At 44.4% G+C, this 25118-nt stretch overlaps 1 protein-coding gene across 3 annotated transcripts in view; it reads right to left on the bottom strand.

Moving 5' to 3' along the window:
• LOC110530264 (extended synaptotagmin-2) overlaps positions 1-24700 on the bottom strand; it is a 60413-nt gene extending 35713 nt beyond the window's left edge. The window contains exons 1-7 of one of the 3 annotated variants that reach the window (XM_021613179.2): positions 24508-24700; positions 23779-24211; positions 7037-7078; positions 4926-5060; positions 4459-4535; positions 4294-4366; positions 3324-3413 (exon numbers count right to left, since the gene is read on the bottom strand). In XM_021613179.2, coding sequence (XP_021468854.2) covers positions 3324-3413; positions 4294-4366; positions 4459-4535; positions 4926-5060; positions 7037-7078; positions 23779-24204 — 843 coding nt within the window. In that variant the 5' untranslated portion in view covers positions 24205-24211; positions 24508-24700. Of the gene's footprint in view, positions 1-3323; positions 3414-4293; positions 4367-4458; positions 4536-4925; positions 5061-7036; positions 7079-23778; positions 24212-24323 lie in introns of all 3 variants that reach the window. The other 2 variants (XM_021613180.2, XM_021613181.2) reach the window with 2 other exon arrangements.
• Positions 24701-25118: the final 418 nt, after the last annotated feature.

Below are 25118 nucleotides of genomic sequence, written 5' to 3'. Positions count from 1 at the left end.
AGGACTTGACTTGTAGCGTACATACAGTAAGCAGACATTAGTGCAAAGCATAAAGCTGTTACAGTACAGCTTAAAACTCTACTGTATAAATGTTTTGTCTACGGAACATTTCAGGCTAAATTCAAGCTTGTCAATCATTTATGTTTGGTCGATTGTCAAAAGAGACCAGAGGTGACATTTTAAACCAGGAAAAATGACATCTATTCTCCCACATCCTAACAAATAAAGTGCTGCAGGCACAGGCTTTGACAGGATTCTGACCACGACACAGCAGCATTCTTTCCCATAACGAACAGCTCTAATGACCTAAAGGCCTACAAGGTAAACAACATGCTGTGCTCTTGTGTGATCATGACAGTGTTCCTTCATTTTTCTTATTCAACTATAACACATTCCAGCAAAATTAGGAACTTCTGAATTCTGGCAACAGAATGAGTACATTTCTCACCTACTCCAATTCTCACCTGGATTTGAATGTATTGTCGGGCAAGGAGTGGCACGTGATGCCTTACCCAAAATGCATAACAGAAAACAGGACAAGAAGGAACGGCTGACAGTGATCAGGTGATGATGATGCTTTCAACACTTGTCTAAGGCCTGGGCTGGGCGTTTATGATGATTTTCCTGTCTCTCCTGATGTTGACACAGATATGTTTCACAGCCTGCTCCAATGTTCTGACTGCAGTGGGGATACAAAGAAGACATATCTGCATCCCAAATGAAACCCTGTTCCCCAATCCCTACCTAGTACACTACTTATGATCAGAGTCCTATGGGCCCTGGTCAAAAGTAGTGCACTACATAGGGAATAGAGTGCCATTTTGGAAGGAACCATAAAGAGCAGCGACTGGTTGACTGGCAGGCAGGCTGCAGAGCAGTCCGAACCGCTGTCTGGCTTTTATCTGGCGAGGCAGGACGGCGGGCGGCATGCACCCACTTAGCCTTCACAAAGTGGATTTAACTTATTCAGGAAAACCGCCCTAATGTTGGAAACAAACATCATTTAGTTCTAATCTAGAGTGATATTTATTTATTTCCCAAGCAATAGCACACAATATTTGATATTACAACAGGTTTTTAAAGGACCAAAGAGTTTGTCTGCTTCGTGTTTTCATTTTTGCCTTGAAAGAAAGTGATGCTGCTATCGTCATAGCCCTGCTAACTAAGCCATGACTCTAGACAGTAACCTACCAGTAAAATGCATTGATTATATCCAAGGTAAAAAAATATTAAACAACAACAATCAGTGCTGTTTATAGATGAAGAGCACATGACAAGGGTCTCAATGTAATGACGTTGGGTTAAACAAATGCCCTCTGTTAGTCAGTGGAAAGAAAAGGTGGTTTCCTCGTTGGTTATGACCGCATGGCCGCATGGCAGGAGAATGCTGCGGCATCAAACAGTCCTGGTGAGGCCTTTTATCCTGGCTGGCTGCACTGCTCTACATTCAAACACACAGTGGCTCCACTACGCAGCCTCAGCAGCGCCACTCACATTTCCACCTCCCTCGGGCACAGGTTATCAGCCAGGCCTAAAGGGTGTCAGATACCTCATTGACAGTAGCTTTGAGACCAAACAACACAACTTAGGGGATCGATAGACTGTCCTGTCAGGGTTGAGGGGCAGGAGGATTATGAAGGACCAGCGCTTTACAGGTAATGCCGTCTTCAAGGGGGCGGTAAATACAATGGAAATGATAGACTGGTTAGAGACTGGACTGGTCATTCTTTTAAAAGTCTCTATGACTGCACTACAGGTCAGAGGTGAACGTGTATAGGCACCATGGGCTCTATAGCAGTCTAGCCTGGTCCCAGATCTGTCAAGACAGAAGAGACAAGATGTGGGACCAGGCTAAAAAGAGTCCAGTTCAAGAGAAATAGCAGAGCGCCAGAGGTTAAAATAAGGCTTAGACAGACGGCTGTTTGTCGCTCTTAAGGACTTCACTACAGCCCAGTCTTCATCCCAGGACTTAGACCAATGCCTCGGACCAGATCAGGGAGAAAATAGCACTGGCAGATACTGTACTGGGGATCTGTGTCAGCCCTCTGGCCAATCTCTGTGGTCTGTGTTTCTAGGGCTAATGGCAGCTCCTCGTCTCTGCTGCAATGTCTCTACTAACTCTATTGTTTTAACGCTGTGTCATTGCATCACAACTGATACTAAAAGTGGTTAGGATTACGTTTTACAATGAGCGTAGTTCTAGACAGGCTAGGAAAATACATGTGGTATGCTATTGTAATCAGGACTGGACTGTAAAGGTTGGTTCTGTGTGACGATTATCGAGTTTAACTGGCGAGAAATGATTCATCTCAGCTGCCCTGGAACGATCTGCTCACAGCACCGGTCCAACACTAACTGATTTTAGTTGCTTTAGGGGTTAATATGTCTTCGGCCAAGAGGGGAGGGTTGTTGTATGAGATGCTATAGATTGGATGTCCAGCTGATTTACCATAGACCTTTAATGAGTAATAACAGGCGATAAGCAGCATAGTTCGTCGTAGAGGTAAATCAATATGAAGAGTAAGCAGAAATCCTACCCAATGTGAGAGACGCCGCCTCAACTGCAATAACAGCACAGAGGAGACTCCAAATAAAGCTCATTTGCTCTCCCCACCCCGACACCGAGGCGATAAGACCCATATCTTACGGATAAACACAGCAATGCTAATTCAGTCCCATAACGTCACACCACTAAAATTAGAACATGTATCGACCACAGAGACAAATGGCGAGTGGCTACTGGTAATCAACGTCACCTGAAACTGAGTCTGGTGAAAATAAGGCCAGAGTATTATTGACTAGCTAGGAAATATATCCAAGCTATTGTACCTATTATCACTTCAGTTGTGATGACTGAAGAAAATACATCCAAAAGGAAGTAGTTACAGTGCCCTTCTTGTCCTTTTGATGGCATGTCTCATTCTCCTCAGGGATCCCCTATCAAACCCTCAATCTATAACAGATGCTGACACACATGAAGACAGTAGTCAAGGAGCAGGGGATGGACTAAGTCTGCGTCCCAAATGGCACCCTATTCCCTACATAGTGCACTACTTTGACCAGAGCCCATCAAAAGTCCCAAATGGCACCCTATTCCCTACATAGTGCACTACTTTGACCAGAGCCCATCAAAAGTTGTGCACCATATAGGGAATTGGTATTCATTTGGGATGCAGAAAAATCATAATTAGACTTGGGCTTTCTGAAACTGGAGCTCAACAAAATGTCCTTCACATCCAGTTGTCTGCAGACCACTCCGTCCTCAGAGGTTTAAAACCACTACAAGAGTTGTAGAATTAGTCAAAATGGCTGCCAGTACTTACAGGCTTCTTCAGGAAAAAGACAGCTATGGCTCCGATCAATGGCATGTCTCCGAGCAAGGGCTCCATGACGACCCTCAAGACACCTTGAAGCTGCAGAAAACAGGCCAAATCAGTGGCTTTTCAGAAGCAGAGCATGGGGTATCAGTCTTACAACATATGTAACAGTGGTATGATAAATATTCTTATTATCCACAGCTTCACTATCACTGTCTGTATAGGTAATGGGCCTTGTTGTGAAAATATCACTTCCTTTTCAAGGAAAAGTCTGACCAGCTTTACACTGATTCCATTAGTTATCCATCAGGACTGAAATGACTCTTCTCAGAAATGTTGCCACACTGTCTAGAGCTCCAAATGTGGTTGCAATTAAACACAAAGTCATCCATTAACATGCAATGGAAATATTTGACCTTTATATTTAAATAAGTGATCACTCTAATTTAAGAGGACATTTTCAATAACCATACTCTATGTGGACTTATTCTCACGTTTACAAATGATTACAGTGAAAAGCCAGCAACCTATTAGGAGCCAACAAAACAGTCTGAAATCTGGACTGATACCTAAACAGCCTATCAGAGTGGACGCATAGACCACCTGAGATGACAGTCTTTAATCTAGCCATAGACAACGGGTTTGCAATCTTTACTGTAGGCTACTCTGAATATAACTGTCTCTCTCTGATCTCGGAACAGCAAATATGCTGGTGGTTTGCAAGGGCAACCTCTGCCAATATTGTATAATCACCTTTCATCCTTATCTATATGTGTCAACATATTGTGTGGAGAGAAAAACTGCAGTTTACATAATGCATAGCCAAATATGGCGGTGGCTAATGGTTAGTCTAATGCACCAGACAGATCCTCTCCAAACTCAGGTCTGGTATATCAACTCTTCAATAGCGGGAGAAAGTCACATTTCAGAATAGTATGTAGTGTATTCATGTGTATGATATTAAAATCATGACTACCTGTATACTTTTTATACCAGCTCTGCAGTAGTATTTCTTGATGTCAACATCAATCTCTGTATTTCCAATAAAGCTGAAAAGATAAACAAAACCAATGTGTTATGACGCACAATTACATCAAATCAGAAACCTCTTCAAATTGAACCACAGTGCATGTGACTATACCTAATCTCCAGGTCCATGATAATCTGTCGTTTGTCCACATTCTCAGTGTACACTTTGACCCCGTTCACCCTTAGTGGCTGCAGAAAGAGAGAGAGAGAAAGAGAGAGAGAGAGCGAGAGAGAGGAGAGATGATGGGATGACAAAGCAGGACCCGCTGGTTGACAAGTGCCTCTGTGTGCTCAAACAAGGGAAAACTCCCTAACTGCGCTGGTCCAACCACACGTCAAGGTTAACAAATATGAAAACAAATATGAAAATGTACATGCAGGAAACATAACTGGACATTGTTGATATATGGCTAATGACTGTAAACACCTATTAACTATATTACACAGACCAAACACCTATATAACAGGATATAGAACACTTTCCATACGGCTTGACATAACAGTGGGAACCTAACCAACAGTAACATTGACCCCAGAACTCATCACAAACATACATGTATCTAAATGCCTCAGTCTCACCTTGTCCCCCATGTCGATCTTGGTGAAGCAGAAGGAGCTGAGGTGAGCGTTAGCCCCCTTCACAGCCGGCTCGATGGTCTCTCTGAACAGCTTGTCAACAAACTGACAGATGTACGGCCACATCTGTTTCACTGTCTGGGGAGGGAGACAACGAGGAAGACTCAGGGTTAGACGGGTCATATTCTCAAAGCTCAATGTCTGTCCGACACACCACACAGGTAACGGCCCTGTTCTCTGTATGGTTTTATTTAATAGGACTAAATATTAAACTGTTCAATTGAAGATAAATACTTTAATCCTCAAAAGGAAAATTAGGAGCATTACTGCGTCATAGCTAACAGGTAGGAAATGGCCTCATAATTGCCTACCATTATCTCAACTGCAGCATTTTCTTTGTTTGGGTGTGGCCCTGCTACAGTTTATTGGCTCGTCTTTGTTTTAGTGATGTTCCTTACCACATTTTGAGTCTACCATAAAAACAACAGCTTCTAACACTGTTGAATAACCAATAGAGGTCAAGAAAACAAAATGTTGCTCTTTTTATTATCTACTGCATCTTAGAAACATGGACTAAATCCCTAGACGTCTGTTTGTCACAGTAACACCTCCCTCTCCAGTGAGTTCTGGAAGTGAGAAGGGTCTCCAAGGAGGCTGGTACCGGAGCTGGGTTAGCAGAGCTCCAGATACAGGACGATTTATATCAGGCTGCTGCCTGCCAGCCTCCCGTCCCCCCCAGCCTGCCTGCCTGCCTGCCCGCCTGCCCCCCAGCCCTGCCTGCCTAGTCCCTAGCCTGCCTAGTCCCTAGCCCGCCTGCTCCCTAGCCCGCCCGCTCCCCAGCCCTGCCTGCCCGCCCGCTCCCCAGCCCTGCCTGCCTGCCCGCCCGCCCCCCAGCCCTGCCTGCCCGCCCGCTCCCCAGCCCTGCCTGCCCGCTCCCCAGCCCTGCCTGCCCGCCCGCCCCCCAGCCCTGCCTGCCTGCCCGCCCGCTCCCCAGCCCTGCCTGCCTGCCCGCTCCCAAGCCCTGCCAGCCTGCCCGCTCCCCAGCCTGCCTGCCTCCCAGCCCTGCCCGCCCGCCTCCCAGCCATGCCTGCCTGCCTGCCTGGCCGCTACCCAGCCCGCCCGCCTCCCAGCCCTGCCTGCCTGGCCGCTCCCCAGCCCGCCCGCCTCCCAGCCTGCCTGCCTGCCTGCCTGGCCGCTCCCCAGCTGCTTCCCAACCCGCCCGCCTCCCAGCGCCCCAGCACCGGCCCACTCCCCAGCCCTGCCTGCCTGCCTGCCCGTCCGCTCCCCAGCCCGCCCGCCTCCCAGCTCTGCCCGCTCCCCAGCCCTGCCTGCCTGCCTGCCCGTCCGCTCCCCAGCCCGCCCGCCTCCCAGCTCTGCCCGCTCCCCAGCCCGCCCGCCTCCCAGCCCTGCCTACCTGTCCACTCCCCAGCCCGCCCGCCTCCGAGCCCGAGCCCTGCCTGTCCGCTCCCCAGCCCGCTCGGCTCCCAGCCCTGCCTGCCTGCCCGCTCCCCAGCCCGCCCGCCTCCGAGCCCTGCCTGCCTGTCCGCTCTCCAGCCCGCCCGCCTCCGAGCCCTGCCTGCCTGTCCGCTCCCCAGCCCGCCCGCCTCCGAGCCCGAGCCCTGCCTGTCCGCTCCCCAGCCCGCTCGCTTCCCAGCCCTGCCTGCCAGCTCGCTTCCCAGCCCTAAGTGCTCGCCAGCCTCCCCGCCTCTCAGCCCGCCTCCCCGCCTCTCAGCCCGCCTCCCCGCCTCTCAGCCCGCCTCCCCGCCCACCTCCCCGCCTCTCAGCCCACCTCTCAGCCCACCTCCCCGCCTCTCAGCACGCCTACAGCAGGGGAAGTACTGCAGCAGGGGAAGTGCTGCAGCAGGGGAAGTGCTGCAGCAGGGGAAGTTGGTATCAGACCTGGGTTCAAATATTATTTTAAATAATTTATCATCTGTTCTTGATTGAGCTTGCCTGGGTTGAAAGACCAATAGGATAGTCCCAAAACTGCAAAACCCACCCATCTGTTAGGCAGACTAGAGCAAACACTCAAAGTATTTGAAAGATCTCCAATAGAATTTGAATCCAGGTCTGGTCAGTATACTGTAGGACACTGCAGTGAAGATGTTCAGTACCTTGTTGAGCCATTCCACCCTCTCCACATCTGGATAATGAACCTGGAATGAAAGAGAATAACATTGATCAGTTCATATTCCTGTCTGATCAGAGATACAGTTGGGTAGATGCAACACGTCATGTCTCATTCGTAGTTAGTCAAAAACGTGTGTGAAATGATTACAGACTTTCAGTAAACCAATAGACAGTGACCCAACTGACACGTTTGACAGGATACTGTAGTGTCTGTTGTATGATGCTGGTATTCTACTAATAACACATACACACAGCACATCCCTTTTGTTAAGTAGTGTTTTATGCAGCTATCCAGGCCAAGCTCTATAGTCATCTCCCTGTACACTCCCTATATCTGTTCAAGACAAACAAGACACTGTTACAGTACACAGAACACTCCAAACAATGAGGACTCCCTGGCATCTGCAGTTCTATCAACAGTCCACACACACAGAACCGATACAAAACAGCAATCCCACTTCTTCTCCAAAACAATCCCTCAACATTAAATCCTCTTATTATAGAGCTTTGATATCTGTGGCTGTCTAGGAATGATGAGGAAGAAGAAGATGGAAATGATGACGACGGTGTGGTTTAAAAGCACCAAATGTAAAGCTTAGAGAGGAAGGAAGTGCTGATTCTGTGCATTCAGAGACAATGCTGCAGTATTGCTGTCTAAGGCTGACAGCGTGAGAACAGCAGCACCAAGCCACTTTGAGATTGCTGAGGCAGGGAGTCGAATATGACAGACATGCAGTTGCACAGAGAGCTTCTGCTGGCCGGCAGCATCCCAAATGTTACCCTATTCACTACATAGCGCACCGCTTTTAAAGTAGTGCACTATGCACTATATAGGGAATCGGGTGCCACTTGGAACGCGCAACAGTCACGCCTCATACACAAGCTTGACTGTTCAGAGAGCAATCCTGGGCTCATATTGAGACAGAGAGAGTAACTAAATTCTATAGGCACTGAGCAGGGTAATTGGGATGTACTCGAATACAGATCAGATCAGTTCAATGATGAAAGGAACTATGTAAAAGTAGTGGTGGAGTGTTAAAGTAGTATTGCTCAATCAATGAAGTAAAGAAACTGGACAAGTATGGTTTGAATGGGTGTAGGGTGAAGATGCCTGTAAACACTGATCCTGGGTAAGTTACATGGAAAATGGGATTGGGGGAGGAGAAGCTGATCCTAGATCTTTACTACATAGGGGAAACCTCACCCCGGAGCAGTTCCAATGCATAGGGATGCTATTTGACTGTAATACCATGAACTCAATCCCAAATAGCCAGGCATGAGTCTGCATAATATTGTACAATCAGATTTGACTTTCTTGTCTAAAACCGAAGACAACCGATTCATTTCCCAGATAAAGTTCCCCCTTCAATGACACATTATCAGGATGTTGCTCTCCTTTTTAGGGTCTGTGGTAGACAAACAAGAGTTTGACTAGCAGCATATTTCAGCCTGCCTTGAGAGAGAGATCCCACACAGTGGAAAATAAAAGCAGAAGTTTGTTGTAATTCCTCACAGGAGAAGTAATTTCCTGGTTTGACTGAACAGTCAGTCTGGTGGACAGTCTGGTTTCCAACCAACAGACTCAGTGCCCATTGAAGGGGGAACTCTTGTTTTTGGTGCCACGGAAAACACACAGAGGATCATGAATAAAATGGTTTAATAATAAAATAAACATGGGTTATTTAGAAAGCTCCTTCAAGCCTTATTGTAATTTGTCTGTATGGCGATAGGCTTATAGTTCATGGTGTTATGGCGTATCTTAGTACAGTATGTAAATATTAACCAATGTAGAGGGCCTATCTCATGTGAGGTGGAGCATTGTGGTCATCTCACCTTATGACAGCTCATGGGAGAGTCGTGCGGGAATACGCCCCAAATGGCACCCTAATCCCTATATAGTTGTAATGTCACATGCATAGTGAAAGGCCTTTCTTGCAAGCTCTAAAGCCAGCAATGCAGTAATCAATATCAATGCAGTACTAAAAATAACAAGATAAGACAAAAACAAGATGAACATGATCAAGTAAGCAAGCATACTATATACAGGGTCAGTTCCAGTATCATATTTACTATATGCAGGGATACTGGAGTGATAGAGGTAGACATACTACATCACCAAATGTATGTAGACACGCCTTCAAATTAGTGGATTTGGCTATTTCAGCCACACCCGTTTCTGACAGCCTTACTGAAGAGCTCAGTGACTTTCAATGTTGCAACATCATAGGATGCCACCTTTCCAACAAGTCAGTTCGTCAAATGTATGCCCTGCTTAAGCTGCCCCAATCAACTGTAAGTGCGTTATTGTGAAGTGGAAATGTCTAGGAGAAATAAAGGTTCAGCCCCGAAGTGGCAGACGAGACAAGCTCACAGAACGGGACTGCCGTGTGCTGACGCACGTAGCACGTAGAAATCGTCTGTTCTCGGTTGCAACACTCACTACCAAGTTCCAAACTGCCTCTGGAAGTAATGTCAGCACAAGTGCCAGATTGTTATTTTTCTTATACTAAGGTGGTATATATAAAACAATGACGATAACAGCTGAAAACTCCCTCGGGAGGTAGAAGGGTCGGCATTTGACCATTAGGTATTCCAAGACTGTGATCAATGAGTTGATACTTTCACCGCGCTCGAGTCAGCACACCAGTTGTTGTTGATGAGACAGTTGGACAGCCAACAGTTGTCCGTGAGCAATGTTTCAGAAAAGCTGAGAATATTGCAGTTGAGAGTCCCATTGGTAGCAAACCTGCGATCAGAGGTCATCTATCATTATCAAGTGACTGTATATTGGCCAGTAGAATGGAGGGAAGAGGTGGCTGGTTCTCCCTTCTCCTTAACCTCGCCAGGATACCCCCTCTCTTGCCTCTAACGCAGGCATTTCCTCTTGGGTAACACACACACACACACACACACACACACACACACACACACACACACACATCAGTGGACACATACAGTCACAGGAACAATTTACGAGATTTGTGTTCTGTTGGATTATCTATGAAGAGAGAGAGAAACACTATAATAACAAAAATATACTGTATAGGCCTAGACATGGAATTACACTGGTCGTCTTGCTTTCACCAGCTATTTACATTTTGTTGGTTAGGACGTGACTAGTGTTGCCTTCAGAATAGTGCATTTGTGACAGATGTCAGTATTATTACAGTAAAAAAAGAAAAAGGTTCTAGTGCCATGAAACTATCACACTCAGATCTTCTGTTTGCTTACTAGGTCAAAAGTCAGTAGCAGTAACTGTGTCTGAGGCATTACAGAGCAGCGGGTCAAAAGCGACAGCTCCAACTTCCAACTCAACCAGAGGTTGCAGGTTTAGCCCTTTCTGCTACTGTGGAAAGTAGTCAGATCAGTAGTCAGAAAGCAATAAACTCAGCAAAAAAAGAAACGTCCTCTCACTATCAACTGTGTTTATTTTCAGCAAACTTAACATGTGTAAATATGTTTGTGAACATAACAAGATTCAACAACTGAGACATAAACTGAACAAGTTCCACAGACATGTGACTAACAGAAATTGAATAATGTGTCCCTGAACAAAGGGAGGGGTCAAAATCAAAAGTAACAGTCAGTATCTGGTGTGGCCACCAGCTGCATTAAGTACTGCAGTGCATCTCCTCCTCATAGACTGCACCAGATTTGCCAGTTCTTGCTGTGAGATGCTACCCCACTCTTTCACCAAGGCACCTGCAAGTTCCCGGACATTCCTGGGGGAATGGCCCTAGCCCTTACCCTCCAATCTAACAGGTCCCAGACGTGCTCAATGGGATTGAGATCCGGGCTCTTCGCTGGCAATGGCAGAACACTGACGTTCCTGTCTTGCAGGAAATCCCGCACAGAACGAGCAGTATGGCTGGTGGCATTGTAATGCTGGAGGGTCATGTCAGGAGGGAGGAGGATTTCTTCCCTGTAACGCACAGCGTTGAGATAGCTTGTTGTCATTGCAGGCATTGCAGGCAATGTCTCCGTACTTCCGGCGCCGACAGAGATGGCCGCTTCGCTTTGCGTTTCTAGGAAACTATGCAGTGTTTTGTTTTTTTACGTGTTATTTCTTACATTAGTACCCCAGGTCATCTTAGGTTTCATTACATACAGTCGAGAAGAACTACTGAATATAAGATCAGCGTCAACTCACCATCAGTACGACCAAGAATATGTTTGTTTTTTTAACACGCGGATCCTGTGTTCTGCCTTTCACCCAGGACAACGGAATGGATCCCATTCAGCGACCCAAAAAAACAACTCCGAAAAAGAGGGAAACGAGGCGGTCTTCTGGTCAGACTCCGGAGACGGGCACATCGTGCACCACTCCCTAGCATTCTTCTCGCCAATGTCCAGTCTCTTGACAACAAGGTTGATGAAATCCGAGCAAGGGTAGCATTCCAGAGGGACATCAGAGACTGTAACGTTCTTTGCTTCACGGAAACATGGCTCACTGGAGAGACGCGATCGGAGGCGGTGCAGCCAGCGGGTTTCTCCACGCATCGCGCTGACAGAAACAAACATCTTTCTGGTAAGAAGAGGGGCGGGGGCGTATGCCTTATGGCTAACGAGACATGGTGTGATGAAAGAAACATACAGGAACTCAAATCCTTCTGTTCACCTTATTTAGAATTCCTCACAATCAAATGTAGACCGCATTATCTACCAAGAGAATTCTCTTCGATTATAATCACAGCCGTATATATCCCCCCCCAAGCAGACACATCGATGGCTCTGAACAAACTTTATTTGACCCTTTGCAAACTGGAATCCATTTATCCGGAAGCTGCATTCATTGTAGCTGGGGATTTTAACAAGGCTAATCTGAAAACAAGACTCCCTAAATTTTATCAGCATATCGATTGCGCAACCAGGGGTGGAAAAACCTTGGATCATTGTTACTCTAACTTCCGCGACGCATATAAGGCCCTGCCCCGCCCTCCTTTCGGAAAAGCTGACCACGACTCCATTTTGTTGATCCCTGACTACAGACAGAAACTAAAACAAGAGGCTCCCACGCTGAGGTCTGTCCAACGCTGGTCCGACCAAGCTGACTCCACACTCCAAGACTGCTTCCATCACGTGGACTGGGACATGTTTCGTATTGCGTCAGATAACAGAGGAATACGCTGATTCGGTGTGCGAGTTCATTAGAACGTGCGTTGAAGATGTCGTTCCCATAGCAACGATTAAAACATTCCCTAACCAGAAACCGTGGATTGATGGCAGCATTCGCGTGAAACTGAAAGCGCGAACCACTGCTTTTAATCAGGCCAAGGTGACTGGTAACACGACCGAATACAAACAGTGCAGCTATACCCTCCGCAACGCTATCAAACAAGGAAGCTAATCACTTCCTTTTCAAGGAAAAGTCTGACCAGCTTTACACTGATTCCATTAGTTATCCATCAGGACTGAAATGACTCTTCTCAGAAATGTTGCCACACTGTCTAGAGCTCCAAATGTGGTTGCAATTAAACACAAAGTCATCCATTAACATGCAATGGAAATATTTGACCTTTATATTTAAATAAGTGATCACTCTAATTAGCTAACAAGCTAAGCCTCCAACTCAATCATCAAGTTTGCGGACGACACAACAGTGGTAGGCTTGATTACCAACAACGACGAGACAGCCTACAGGGAGGAGGTGAGGGCCCTCGGAGTGTGGTGTCAGGAAAATAACCTCACACTCAACGTCAACAAAACTAAGGAGATGATTGTGGACTTCAGGAAACAGCAGAGGGAACACCCCCCTATCCACATCGATGGAACAGTAGTGGAGAGGGTAGCAAGTTTTAAGTTCCTCGGCATACACATCACAGACAAACTGAATTGGTCCACTCACACAGACAGCATCGTGAAGAAGGCGCAGCAGCGCCTCTTCAACCTCAGGAGGCTGAAGAAATTTGGTTTGTCACCAAAAGCACTCACAAACTTCTACAGATGCACAATCGAGAGCATCCTGGTGGGCTGTATCACCGCCTGGTACGGCAACTGCTCCGCCCACAACCGTAAGGCTCTCCAGAGGGTAGTGAGGTCTGCACAACGCATCACCGGGGGCAAACTACCTGCCCTCCAGAACACCTACACCACCCGATGTTACAGGAAGGCCATAAAGATCATCAAGGACATCAACCACCCGAGCCACTGCCTGTTCACCCCGCTATCATCCAAAAGGCGAGGTCAGTACAGGTGCATCAAAGCTGGGTACCGAGAGACTGAAAAACAGCTTCTATCTCAAGGCCATCAGACTGTTAAACAGCCACCACTAACATTGAGGGGCTGCTGCCAACACACTGACACTGACTGACTCAACTCCAGCCACTTTAATAATGGGAATTGATGGAAAATGATGTAAATATATCACTAGCCACTTTAAACAATGCTACCTTATATAATGTTACTTACCCTACATTATTCATCTCATATGCATACGTATATACTGTACTCTATATCATCGACTGCATCATTATGTAATACATGTATCACTAGCCACTTTAACTATGCTACTTTGTTTACATACTCACCTCATGTATATACTGTACTCGATACCATCTACTGTATCCTGCCTATGCTGCTCTGTACCATCACTCATTCATATCTCCTTATGTACATATTCTTTATCCCCTTACACTGTGTATAAGACAGTAGTTTTGGAATTGTTAGTTAGATTACTTGTTGGTTATTACTGCATTGTCGGAACTAGAAGCACAAGCATTTCGCTACACTCGCATTAACATCTGCTAACCATGTGTATGTGACAAATAAAATTTGATTTGATTTGATGTCCGATGATGATGTGACACACCGCCTCAGACCATGACGGACCCTCCACCTCTAGAGTACAGGCCTCGGTGTAACGCTCATTCCTTCGACGATAAACGCAAATCCGACCATCACGCCTGGTGAGACAAAACTACAACCTGTCAGTGAAGAGCACTCTTTTGCCAGTCCTGTCTGGTCCAGCGACAGTGGGTTTGTGCCCATAGGCAACATTGTTGCCGGTAATGTCTGGCGAGGACCTGCTACAACAGGCCTACAAGCCCTCAGTCCAGCCTCTCTCAGCCTATTGCGGACAGTCTGAGCACTGATGGAGGGATTGTGCGTTCCTGGTGTAACTCAAGCAGTTGTTGTTGCCATCCTGTACCTGTCCCGCAGGTGTGATGTTCAGATGTACCGATCCTGTGTTGCAGGTGTTGTTACACGTGGTCTGCCACTGCGGGGATGATGAGCTGTCCGTCCTGTCTCCCTGTAGCGCTGTCTTAGGCGTCTCACAGTACGGACATTGCAATTTATTGCCCTGGCCACATCTGCAGTCCTCATGCCTCCTTGCAGCATGCCTAAGGCACGTTCACGCAGATGAGCAGGGACCCTGGGCGTCTTTCTTTTGGTGTCTTTCAGAGTCAGTAGAAAGGCCTTTTTAGTGTCCCAAGTTTCCATAACTGTGACTTTAATTGCCTACCGTCTGTAAGCTGTTAGTGTCTTAACGACCGTTCCACTAGTGCATGTTCATTCATTGTTTATGGTTCATTGAACAAGCATGGGAAACAGTGTTTAAACCCTTTCCTATGAAGATCTGTGAAGTTACTTGGATTTTTACAAATGATCTTTGAGAGACAGGGTCCTGAAAAAGGGACATTTCTTTTTTTTTGCTGAGTTTATATCAATGGTGGGAGGTAAATGTTGCAGGACAGGACATACTATATGACAAGACAGTTGTTCCCACATATATTTCAGCCTTTATGGTAGGGTGGAGAGGGACGTATACATCACCACAGGAACCAGAGAGAGCCATTGTGGGGAGTATCAAATCACAGACCTTCACAGGCCTTTGTGGCACATGAGCTACAGTATCTGCCATGCCATGAGCAGGTCATCCACTAGGAAGCGGTGCACCTCTGCTTAATGTATATAGGGGAAACATGCACGAGAGTAACTAGAGCAGGATCCGGCTCTATACTACATAACCTAAAGTACTATACAGGCAACACAGGAAATATATTGTGTCTCAGGGTGGTATAATAACGAGGAAATTCACCTTGTAAAAGCTCCTGTATGGTTGAGTGTGTTGTCCTTAGATCCCCCATAAATGTGTCAGTCATATCACTGTGATGATGACTGGACTGTCTTTCCTTCTCCAGGTCACTGAGACCCGTTACTCCTATAAGAGACCGTGTGTGGAGGTGATTAGGGTCATATGCAACAGCAGTACATTACTTTGATCCCATGACTGTAGGTTTGAACAAAAGTCAAACAAAGCCTATTCTCCTCTCCCTGTAGTCAGAGGCAAAACTCGACAGCACAAGGCTGTGTTCAACACTCATCGCTCCCATGAGACTCTGTGAAGGTAGTGGCGGTCATAAAAAACAGCACAGGGTCTGCACATTTGAAATAATCAAGGTTCTCTGTTCAACAAACAATTTTTTGACACACCATGATGACACACCATTGGAAAGTGCAAAACAGAGAGAGAGGGAGGCTTATATTGGCTCAGAGGAATAGACTATGAAAAAGGGGATACCTAGTCAGTTGTATAACTGAATGTATTCAACTGAAAATGTGTCTTCAGCATTTAACCCAACCCCTCTGAATCAGAGAGATGCGGGCATGACATCTATATAGATAGCAAGCCACCTTAAATATAGGAAATAGGCCTAGTTATTGGTAAGTGTGCATTTCTGTAAAAAAGGAAAACAAAAAAAAACTGTCCATCCACTATGAGACATTACTGGCTCAACAGGCTGAGTGGCAGCCCACACTGTTTCAAGCCTGATTCCAGGCATATTTGCTGAGACCTAGTCTGGCTGTGTCGCAAATGGCACCCAATTCCCTTTGTAGTGAACAGGGCCTATAGGACTCTGGCAAAAAGTAGTGCACTATTTAGGGAATAGGGTACAATTTGGGATACAGTCCTAGTCTAGAGGAGGGCAAGGCCTGCTGCATTTCTTTCAAATAAAGCTCAAACTATTGTATTGTGGATCACGTCACAATCAATGCCACTCCTCCTGACAGAGTACTTGCTGCTTACTTCTGATTTTCTCAATGTCAGACACAGGGGCAGGTTTCTGACAGTAACCAAGACAAGTTGTGTGTGGAATTGATTGTTCTGTATAGGCTACTTAACCAAAGCTGCCTGTACTTGCCCCGACTTGTCCACCTGTCAGAGTGAAATGTCAACCTGTCAGATCTACAATAAGGACCTATTACAAGCCATATAAATACCTGAATAAAGCAATTCTACATGTCATATCTCAAAATCGAAATCCATCTTACCTCTATATTGTATTATGTCCTCCTGATTTGACAAGAAAGATGACAAGTTCAATGGTCAGCCTGTCAGGTAGCCTTAACTCTCACAGCATCCAACCTAGCTGACGCTATATTCCTGATTTTTGACCACTTTTTCTCTTGCCTCCATTGATTTACATTAGTCGCCCTAATTTTGACCATCCTACAAGGGTAAAAACTCCAAGAAGTTTAGAACAGATTATGATGGAGACATGAGGTATGGACTATTGGTTTCTTACACGACTAGCTACACAATTAACACACAATTTTACCCATTGTTCAAAACATGTTTTTTTTATTGCACACCCTACAGTGTCAGAAAGATGGGATATCCCAACAGCATTCATGTTGGTCTTCCGCTGACGATATATTACCGGAAGGAAGCTCGGTCTTCTAGAATTTAGCCGTATTCTCCTCCCTCCCTCCTAGCCTAATGAAAATCAGCCCATCCCCAGGACCTTCAGAGCTGCTCTGACACAGCAGGACCTAATAGGTATAGGGGCCAGTATAGACCTACATAGTCTCTCCATGAGGGCTCTTGAGCTACTGTCAAGCACAGTGATGTGGGGAAAGTGAACTGTTGTTTGAAGTTGGGAAACAAACATGTTGAGTAGCAGCATTGATCTAGCTGGCTGATTAAGTGGGTACCCATACAAATAAGGGCATCCTTACACTACACTGCTTCGCCGACCAGGGGTGAAAATGAGGTGTCCCGGCAAAATAAATAGTGGAGGTACGCCATACCGGTAAAACATGAGCCATCACAATAATGAAAACAAAATGTCACCGCTATGAATCATTACCGCATGTCAGAGGCATGAAACATTTGCGAATGGACCTAAACAGGTGGTATAGCCTACGCTCCAAAATGCGATGTAGTTCGACGAGAACACTGCCATTTTGCCAAGGCAGAGATGAGTGGCTGACACCGAGACGCGTGTATAGACCGCAGTGGACACATCACCTCTGGCCTAAAGACAATCGCCAAAATGTGGTTACACTTTTTGCTGTAAAATATGTCTACCCTTTCACCACTGATCGGAGGCTGGTAATATGTTGTGAGAGGATGAACGTGCACGGGTAGCCTAGTACACGGGTAGCCTAGTACACGGGTAGCCTAGTACACGGGTAGCCTAGTACACGGGTAGCCTAGTACAGGAGCCCTTTGAAGTGATTGACAAATCAGATCAGAACGTCACGACAGGTTGTGTTTATGCCACAATAAAAAACATTATAAACATTAATGACAAATCTTTATGACTAGGCCCATTGAGATCCTATTGAATTAGAGATTCTATATGTAATTATTTGATTAGGCCCATACCTAATCTACTTTCCCCCCCTGTTGACAACACAAACTAGGTCCAGTAGAGATACCTGTGTAGTTTAAAGAGACGGATCTAGACACAAATCTCTCTAAGTGATGTCTCCGACACTGCCTCCGGAGGTAGACATCTATACCACCTACACCCCCCTGAGTGATAGTGCAAAGTCAACGGCTCTCCCACACCATGCAAGAATTACCTTAATACCAGTAGACACCATTTTTGCTCTGTTAGCCAAATTAGAAAATGAAAGGCTTTTAAAATATCCACACATTTGTGAATCATTGCATTAATCGAGTGTGCAACACTATATGCAATATGGTATAGATGAGAAGCTCCTGTATAGTTTGAATTGCTATCCTAATTTGTTTGTCTATATTCCATGGTATTTACTAGGGCTGTGAAGATAGCAGTATCACAATCATTTTTCAAAGGCAAAAATTAAAACGTGAAGGAAACCTAAATCTTTGGTCCTTTAAAAACCTACTGTATGTAAAATATTGTGTGCTATAGTTTGGAAAATAAATAAATGTGACTCTGGAAGAGAACAAACGGATGTTTGTTTCCAACATTAGGACTGTTTTACTAAAGAAGTTAACTACGCTTCATGTTTTGTTCCCTTGCCACGATAGTAATGAGTATCGCAACACTGATAGTCACGGCCCTAGTATTTACGGTATGGTAATAGCTGCACTCACACATGAAGCAGGAATGTGGCTTGGGCTACACCACATCCAAGGCTAGTGTAAACAGAAAAGTTGCAAATCTGAGGTTGAAGAGAGATAGTAAAATAAGTCTAGTAAGATCGAATGTAAATCCACCCTTAAAATGACAAGTGGGATCAACTATATCCCAACCAAGAACAATGATAATCAGTCACAATGTTCAGACAACTACCTCTCATCAGGTGAATGGACTTTTCCCTTCCCTGATCCCTCCGAGATACAGTAACAACTCTCCCTATGATCTTCAGCTGAAGTCTGAGTAAGCAAAGTTAAGATGTAGAGGTCAACCGATTAATAGGAATGGCCGATTAATTAGGGCCGATTTCAAGTTATCATAACAATCGGAAATTTAACTAGAAAATTCAGTTAAGAACACATTCTTATTTTCAATGAAGGCCTAGGAACGGTGGGTTAACTGCCTTGTTCAAGGGCAGAATGACAGATTTTTAACTTGTCAGCTCAGGAATTCATTTTTGCAACCTTCCGGTTACAAGTCCAACGCTCTAACCACCTGCGTGGCAGGCTGACTACCTGTTACACGAGGGCAGCAAGAAGCCAAGGTAAGTTGCTAGCTAGCATTAAACTTATAAAAAACAATCAATCTTCACATAATCACTAGTTAACTACACATGGTTGATGATATTACTAGTTTATCTAGCGTGTCCTGCGTTGCATATAATCGAAGCGGTGCCTGTTAATTTCTCATCGAATCACAGCCTATATCACCAAACGGGTGATGATTTAGCCCTGTCGTTGCACCAAACCTAACCATAAATATCAATGACTTTCTTTAAAATCAATACACAAGGATATATTTTTAAACCTGAATATTTAGTTAATATGAATTAACATGAATTTCTTATAATTAGGGAAATTGTGTCACTTCTCTTGCATTCTGTGCAAGCAGTGTATATGCAGCAGTTTGGGCCACCTGGCTCGTTGCGAACTGTGTCAAGTCCATTTATTCCTAACAAAGACAGTAATTAATTTGCCAGAATTGTACATAATCCTGACATAACATTGAAGGTTGTACAATGTAACAGCAACATTTAGACATAGGGATGCCACCCGTTAGATAAAATGCGGAACGGTTCCGTATTTTACTGAAAGAATAAACGTTTTGTTTTCGAAATGATAGTTTCCGGATATCAACCATATTAATGACCAAGGGCTTGTATTTCTGTGTGTTATTATGTTATAATTAAGTCTATGATTTGATATTTGATAGAGCAGTCTGACTGAGCGATGGTAGGCACCAGAAGGCTCAAACGCATTCATTCAAACAGCACTTTCGTGCGTTTTGCCAGCAGCTCTTCACAATGCTTCAAGCATTGAGCAGTTTATGACTTCAAACCTATCAACTCCCGAGATTAGGCTGGTATAACTGATGTGAAATGGCTAGCTAGTTAGCAGGGTGCGCGCTAATAGCGTTTCAATCGGTGACGTCACTCGCTTGGAGTAGTTGTTCCCCTTGCTCTGCAAGGGCCACGGCTTTTGTGGAGTGATGGGTAACGATGCTTCAAGGGTGGCTGTTGTCGATGTGTTCCTGGTTCGAGCCCAGGTAGGGACGAGGAGGGGGACAGAAGCTATACTGTTACACTGGCAATACTAAAGTGCCTATAAGAACATCCAATAGTCAAAGGTATATGAAATACAAATGGTATAGAGAGAAATAGTCCTATAATTCCTATAATAACTACAACCTAAAACTTCTTACCTGGGAATATTGGAGACTCATGTTAAAAAGGAACCACCAGCTTTCATATGTTCTCATGTTCTGAGCAAGGAACTTAAATGTTAGCTTTTTTTACATGGCACATATTGCACTTTTACTTTCTTCTCCAACACTTTGTTTTTGCATTATTTTTGCATTATGTTTCATTATTTATTTGAGGCTAAATTGATTATATTGATGTATTATATTAGGTTAAAATAAGTGTTCATTCAGGTTTGTTTTAATTGTCATTATTACAAATAAATAAATAAAAAATAAAACTGTCCGATTAATCGGTATCGGCTTTTTTTGGTCCTCCAATAATTAGTATCGGCGTTGAAAAATCATAATCGGTCGACCTCTATTAAGATGTTACACTCACAGCCCAATACATCATACTGCTCGACACTCTTCACTCTGAATTAAGGCTATTTATATTACGTCACAAAACTAGGGCCCTCTAAGTTAACGTGACATTTTGATCGCGTTCATTTTTTTGCCGCCGTTCATCAGGTCTCCATTTCTTCATAGCATTTCTTCATCCTTTTAAGCAAACGTGTTTCTCCGCACGGACCCTTTTAAGTGCAGAACACAACACGGAACCCAGTTAACAGTCGATGACCATGTGCCTATAGCCCAAATCATGTAAAGTTGTGCCCAATATTACTGGGGGGGGGGGGGGTTCTGCTGCAGATTCATGCGCATGTCGCAGGCTGTTTTAAAAAACTCTCAAGCTGCTATTTTCTGGTTTGATAACTAACAACATTCTTTAGCTAGCTAGTCATGTTACTTGCATCTTAATTATGTTAATTGTTTGACAGCCCTACACAAAACCCAACAGACTGCACCCAACAGTGTAACAGCCAAGTATGTAGACCTGTGACAGGACTACACCCTCCACCAAAACACTATCTCAAGGAGGAAACCTCAGGTCTGTCCACAACAAGCATTCAGGGTAGAAATAGAAAAGTGAAAATTGGAAAGACATAGATGGACATCTAGTAAACAACAGACCCAACAGCCTCGACCCCTGCAGCCAAAAGGGCGAGTACATCACACCCAAACAGAATAATCGAAAGCCCTCACCCAAAGACCAAGGATTAGGTCTTAATTTGTTGTGAGCCTGTGTGAAGTCGTAAATCATGTAATGGAGGGATACTCTGGGATGCGTTCCAAATGGCACATTACCTCCCTATATAGTGCACCACTTTTGACCAGGGCCCATAGTGCTCTGATCAAAAGTAGCACAATACATAGGCAATAGGTTGCCATTTGGGACGTAACCTCTGTCTCCAGTCATCATTACATCATGTCAACAGAGCTGGGCCTAAAATAATACCATTGGTTACTGGGCACTTGTCTCCTTAGTGGACTTGACCAGTCCTCAGTGATAAGCAGTAGTTTGCGTTAGGTGAGCTGAGACTGGTGGTGACTGATGATCAATGTTCCCTCTAAACTGCATCAGTGCGGTAGCACCAGGACTGCTGCGCAGAAGAAATATCAGCCCAAGGAGATAACCATGAGATTGAACTTCACTCAACTGTCTGGATTTCCCCCTGTTAGTTATCACCATCAACGTTTCCATTTACTGTTGATCGAAACAACAAAATATTAACCACTTTTAATGCAACATAACAAAATGAAATATGCAAGAGATTTTGTTGTAGACAGAACACATTGGAGTAGGATTCTATTGCATTGAGAAGCAAGACTCAGCCCTTCCTCTTCACAGACCCTTATGGCATAAACAATCACTGTGTTAACAAACCATACAACACTTTTTCCGTGGCCTCCAACTGCTCTTAAACGCTAGTAAAACTAAATGCATGCATTTCAACCGTTCGCTGCCCGCACCCGCCCGCTCGACTAGCATCACTACTCTTGACGGTTCTGACTTAGAATATGTGGACAACTACAAATACCTAGGTGTCTGGTTAGACTGTAAACTCTCCTTCCAGGCTCACATCAAACATCTCCAATCCAAAGTTAAATCTAGAATTGGCTTCCTATTTCGCAACAAAGCATCCTTCACTCATGCTGCCAAACATACCCTTGTAAAACTGACCATCCTACCGATCCTCGACTTTAGCGATGTCATTTACAAAATAGCCTCCAATACCATACTCAATAAATTGGATGCAGTCTATCACAGTGCCATCCGTTTTGTCACCAAAGCCCGATATACTATCCACCACTGCGACCTGTACGCTCTCGTTGGCTGGCCCTCGCGTCATACTTGTCGCCATACCCACTGGCTCCAGGACATCTACAAGACCCTGCTAGGTAAATCCCCCCTTATCTCGGCTCGCTGTTCACCATAGCAGCACCCACCTGTAGCACGCGCTACAGCAGGTATATCTCTCTGGTCACCCCCAAAACCAATTCTTCCGTTGGCCGCCTCTCCTTCCAGTTCTCTGCTGCCAATGACTGGAACGAACTACAAAAATCTCTGAGACTGGAAACACTTATCTCCCTCACTAGCTTTAAGCACCAGCTGTCAGAGCAGCTCACAGATTACTGCACCTGTACATAGCCCATCTATAATTTAGCCCAAACAACTACCTCTCCCCCTACTGTATGTATTTATTTAGCTTCTTTGCACCCCATTATTTATATCTCTACCTTGCACATTCTTCCACTGCAAATCTACCATTGCAGTGTTTTACTTGCTATATTGTATTTACTTTGCCACCGTGGCCTTTTTTTTTTTTGCCTTTACCTCCCTTATCTCACCTCACTTGCTCACATTGTATATAGACTTATTTTTCTATTGTATTATTGACTGTATGTTTGTTTTACTCCATGTGTAACTCTGTGTTGTTGTATGTGTCGAACTGCTTTGCTTTATCTTGGCCAGGTCGCAATTGTAAATGAGAACTTGTTCTCAACTTGCCTACCTGGTTAAATAAAGGTGAAATACAAATACAATAAAAAATATAGGTGAAATAAATTAAATACATTTTAAAAAGAGCTGCAGTAGGCCTATATGCAAATAGACCACAGCCATATATGGATCTGTGCCATTTACTCTGAAATGGACTGTGTTTACAGCTGTGGTCTTGAGTAAGAGAAAGCTGCATGTAGCCACATGTGCACATTTTGTTAATATCCTTTACTAGTTAGTGAGTTATTAGCCCAGTTATAGATCATTTGTAGTCAGCAATAGGGTAGTGATTGCTTCCTACAAGAGCACAAAACGTGTACATTGCTAGACATCTTTGAAAAGCAAGTCAGGTAATCAGCTTTTTTTTGTCTTAAAAGGGGCAGCGGTGTATTTTGAGAGTTTATTCAAGCCTAAATAGCCAATAGGCAGAGTGTAGCATAATTTGTCCGATTTTCTGTAATAATGGTATGGGAATAATAATAATGCATTCTATTTTGTAAAGTGGTTTCTTGCATCAAACACCACCATTTTCACAACTTTCAAATTAGCTCATTACCGAACAAAATTATAGGTTACATTGCCGATGACTCCCCACTCAGAACCTTTGTATCACCTTATCCTATCAACACTAAAAAAATACTGTGCAACTGATTATTTAACTGACAGTTGAGCTGAGGGGAAAATAACATTCATAACACTAATCATATGTTACAACTGACCAGGAACAAGGTAGGCGTGTTAGAACCGTTAAAATGTTAAACTCAATAAAACAAAATAATGTCATTCTTACCCATGGTGGCAACTCAGAGGTCGCCAAACTTTGTTTGACAGTTTTATCTTCATGCTCCAAGAATGCCAGGGAACGGGTCAGTCTGTTGTTTTTGTGGCCTTGATGTCTTCTCCACCAGAAAAAGATGGTAAGCCCTACTAAAACCCAACTGAAACTGAAATCAAAATATCCCAACACATAAATGGGGAAAATAACGATGAAGGACTTGGCACATTTTATCAACATCTGAGTGGCATCTGTGACGGGAGACTGTGGCTCATCTTTCAGATCCACCGGGGCTATTATTGGTGTCGTGGGGCTGACTGGAGATATCGGTGTTGTTGGTAAACTCGGTCCATTTTCCCTGGCCGTTGTTGGTCCTGTGGAAGTTGTCTTTCCAGGCTCCTTTCCTTGAGCTCCACTCTTTGCCGCCACCGCTCTTCTCATTTCCACTCTACACAGAATAGAGAGAAGAGAATAAGCGACAGACAAACATTTCACACTTACAAACACAACGTATCTTCTACAATGTAATACAAACACACTGAGAAACGTTGCAATGTTACCACTGTCAAAATGTTGCAACCACAGCCGCCGAGGAAAGATTTCGATTGATTGAATCATAGTTCGGAGCAAAGGGCTCACCTGAGTTGGTCAACCTGCTCAGTGGCCAATGAGCTGCAAATAAACCAAAATGACAGCACACTTTCGTTATTCGTTTTCGGTTATATTACAGATATTTTTCCTCACCCGTTTCCCAATTCGACATCCGTAATTATTTAAATTGGATGTACCAGTCCCGTACACTGCATGACGTCCTTCCAACGTAACACAGTAATAATCCCTTCACTAGATCCCGCTTCAGAATGTTTCGCCTCTACACGCACACAAAACAGGATCATGGTTCAGCCCTCTGGCTCAGCCCCTTTCTCATTTTTCTAACAGGAAATTATCATTGTCAAGATAGGTCAAACTCAGGGAGGGATTTTTGAAAAGGGATTTCCAAGCGCCATCTCGTGGATACGTGAACTTTAAACCATAAATATTGATCGAATAGTCTAATAATCAACAACAACAAAAAAATAGTCTAATATCAGAGTATTATTTTTTTTTTTACTGTTTATTGTACATGTCATCTATCACAGGGGTTCTCAAAGGGGGTCCGATGAGGTTTACTGCAGGAGGTTTGCGGTCAGATCTCAATATATATTTTTTTGCCGAGGTATCCGTGTTGTAATATAATACAATGTAATATTATGAATCTACAATTTATGTTCTTAACCCTGGGCAAGATGGGCCTGCGAGGCTACCAGAGATATTGGTATCCACAGTACTCCACCAATTATACACACACACACACA

The sequence above is a fragment of the Oncorhynchus mykiss genome, chromosome 8 (genome assembly GCF_013265735.2).
Source record: "Oncorhynchus mykiss isolate Arlee chromosome 8, USDA_OmykA_1.1, whole genome shotgun sequence".
NCBI lineage: Eukaryota > Metazoa > Chordata > Actinopteri > Salmoniformes > Salmonidae > Oncorhynchus > Oncorhynchus mykiss.
This window is presented reverse-complemented; position numbering and strand designations above follow the sequence as displayed.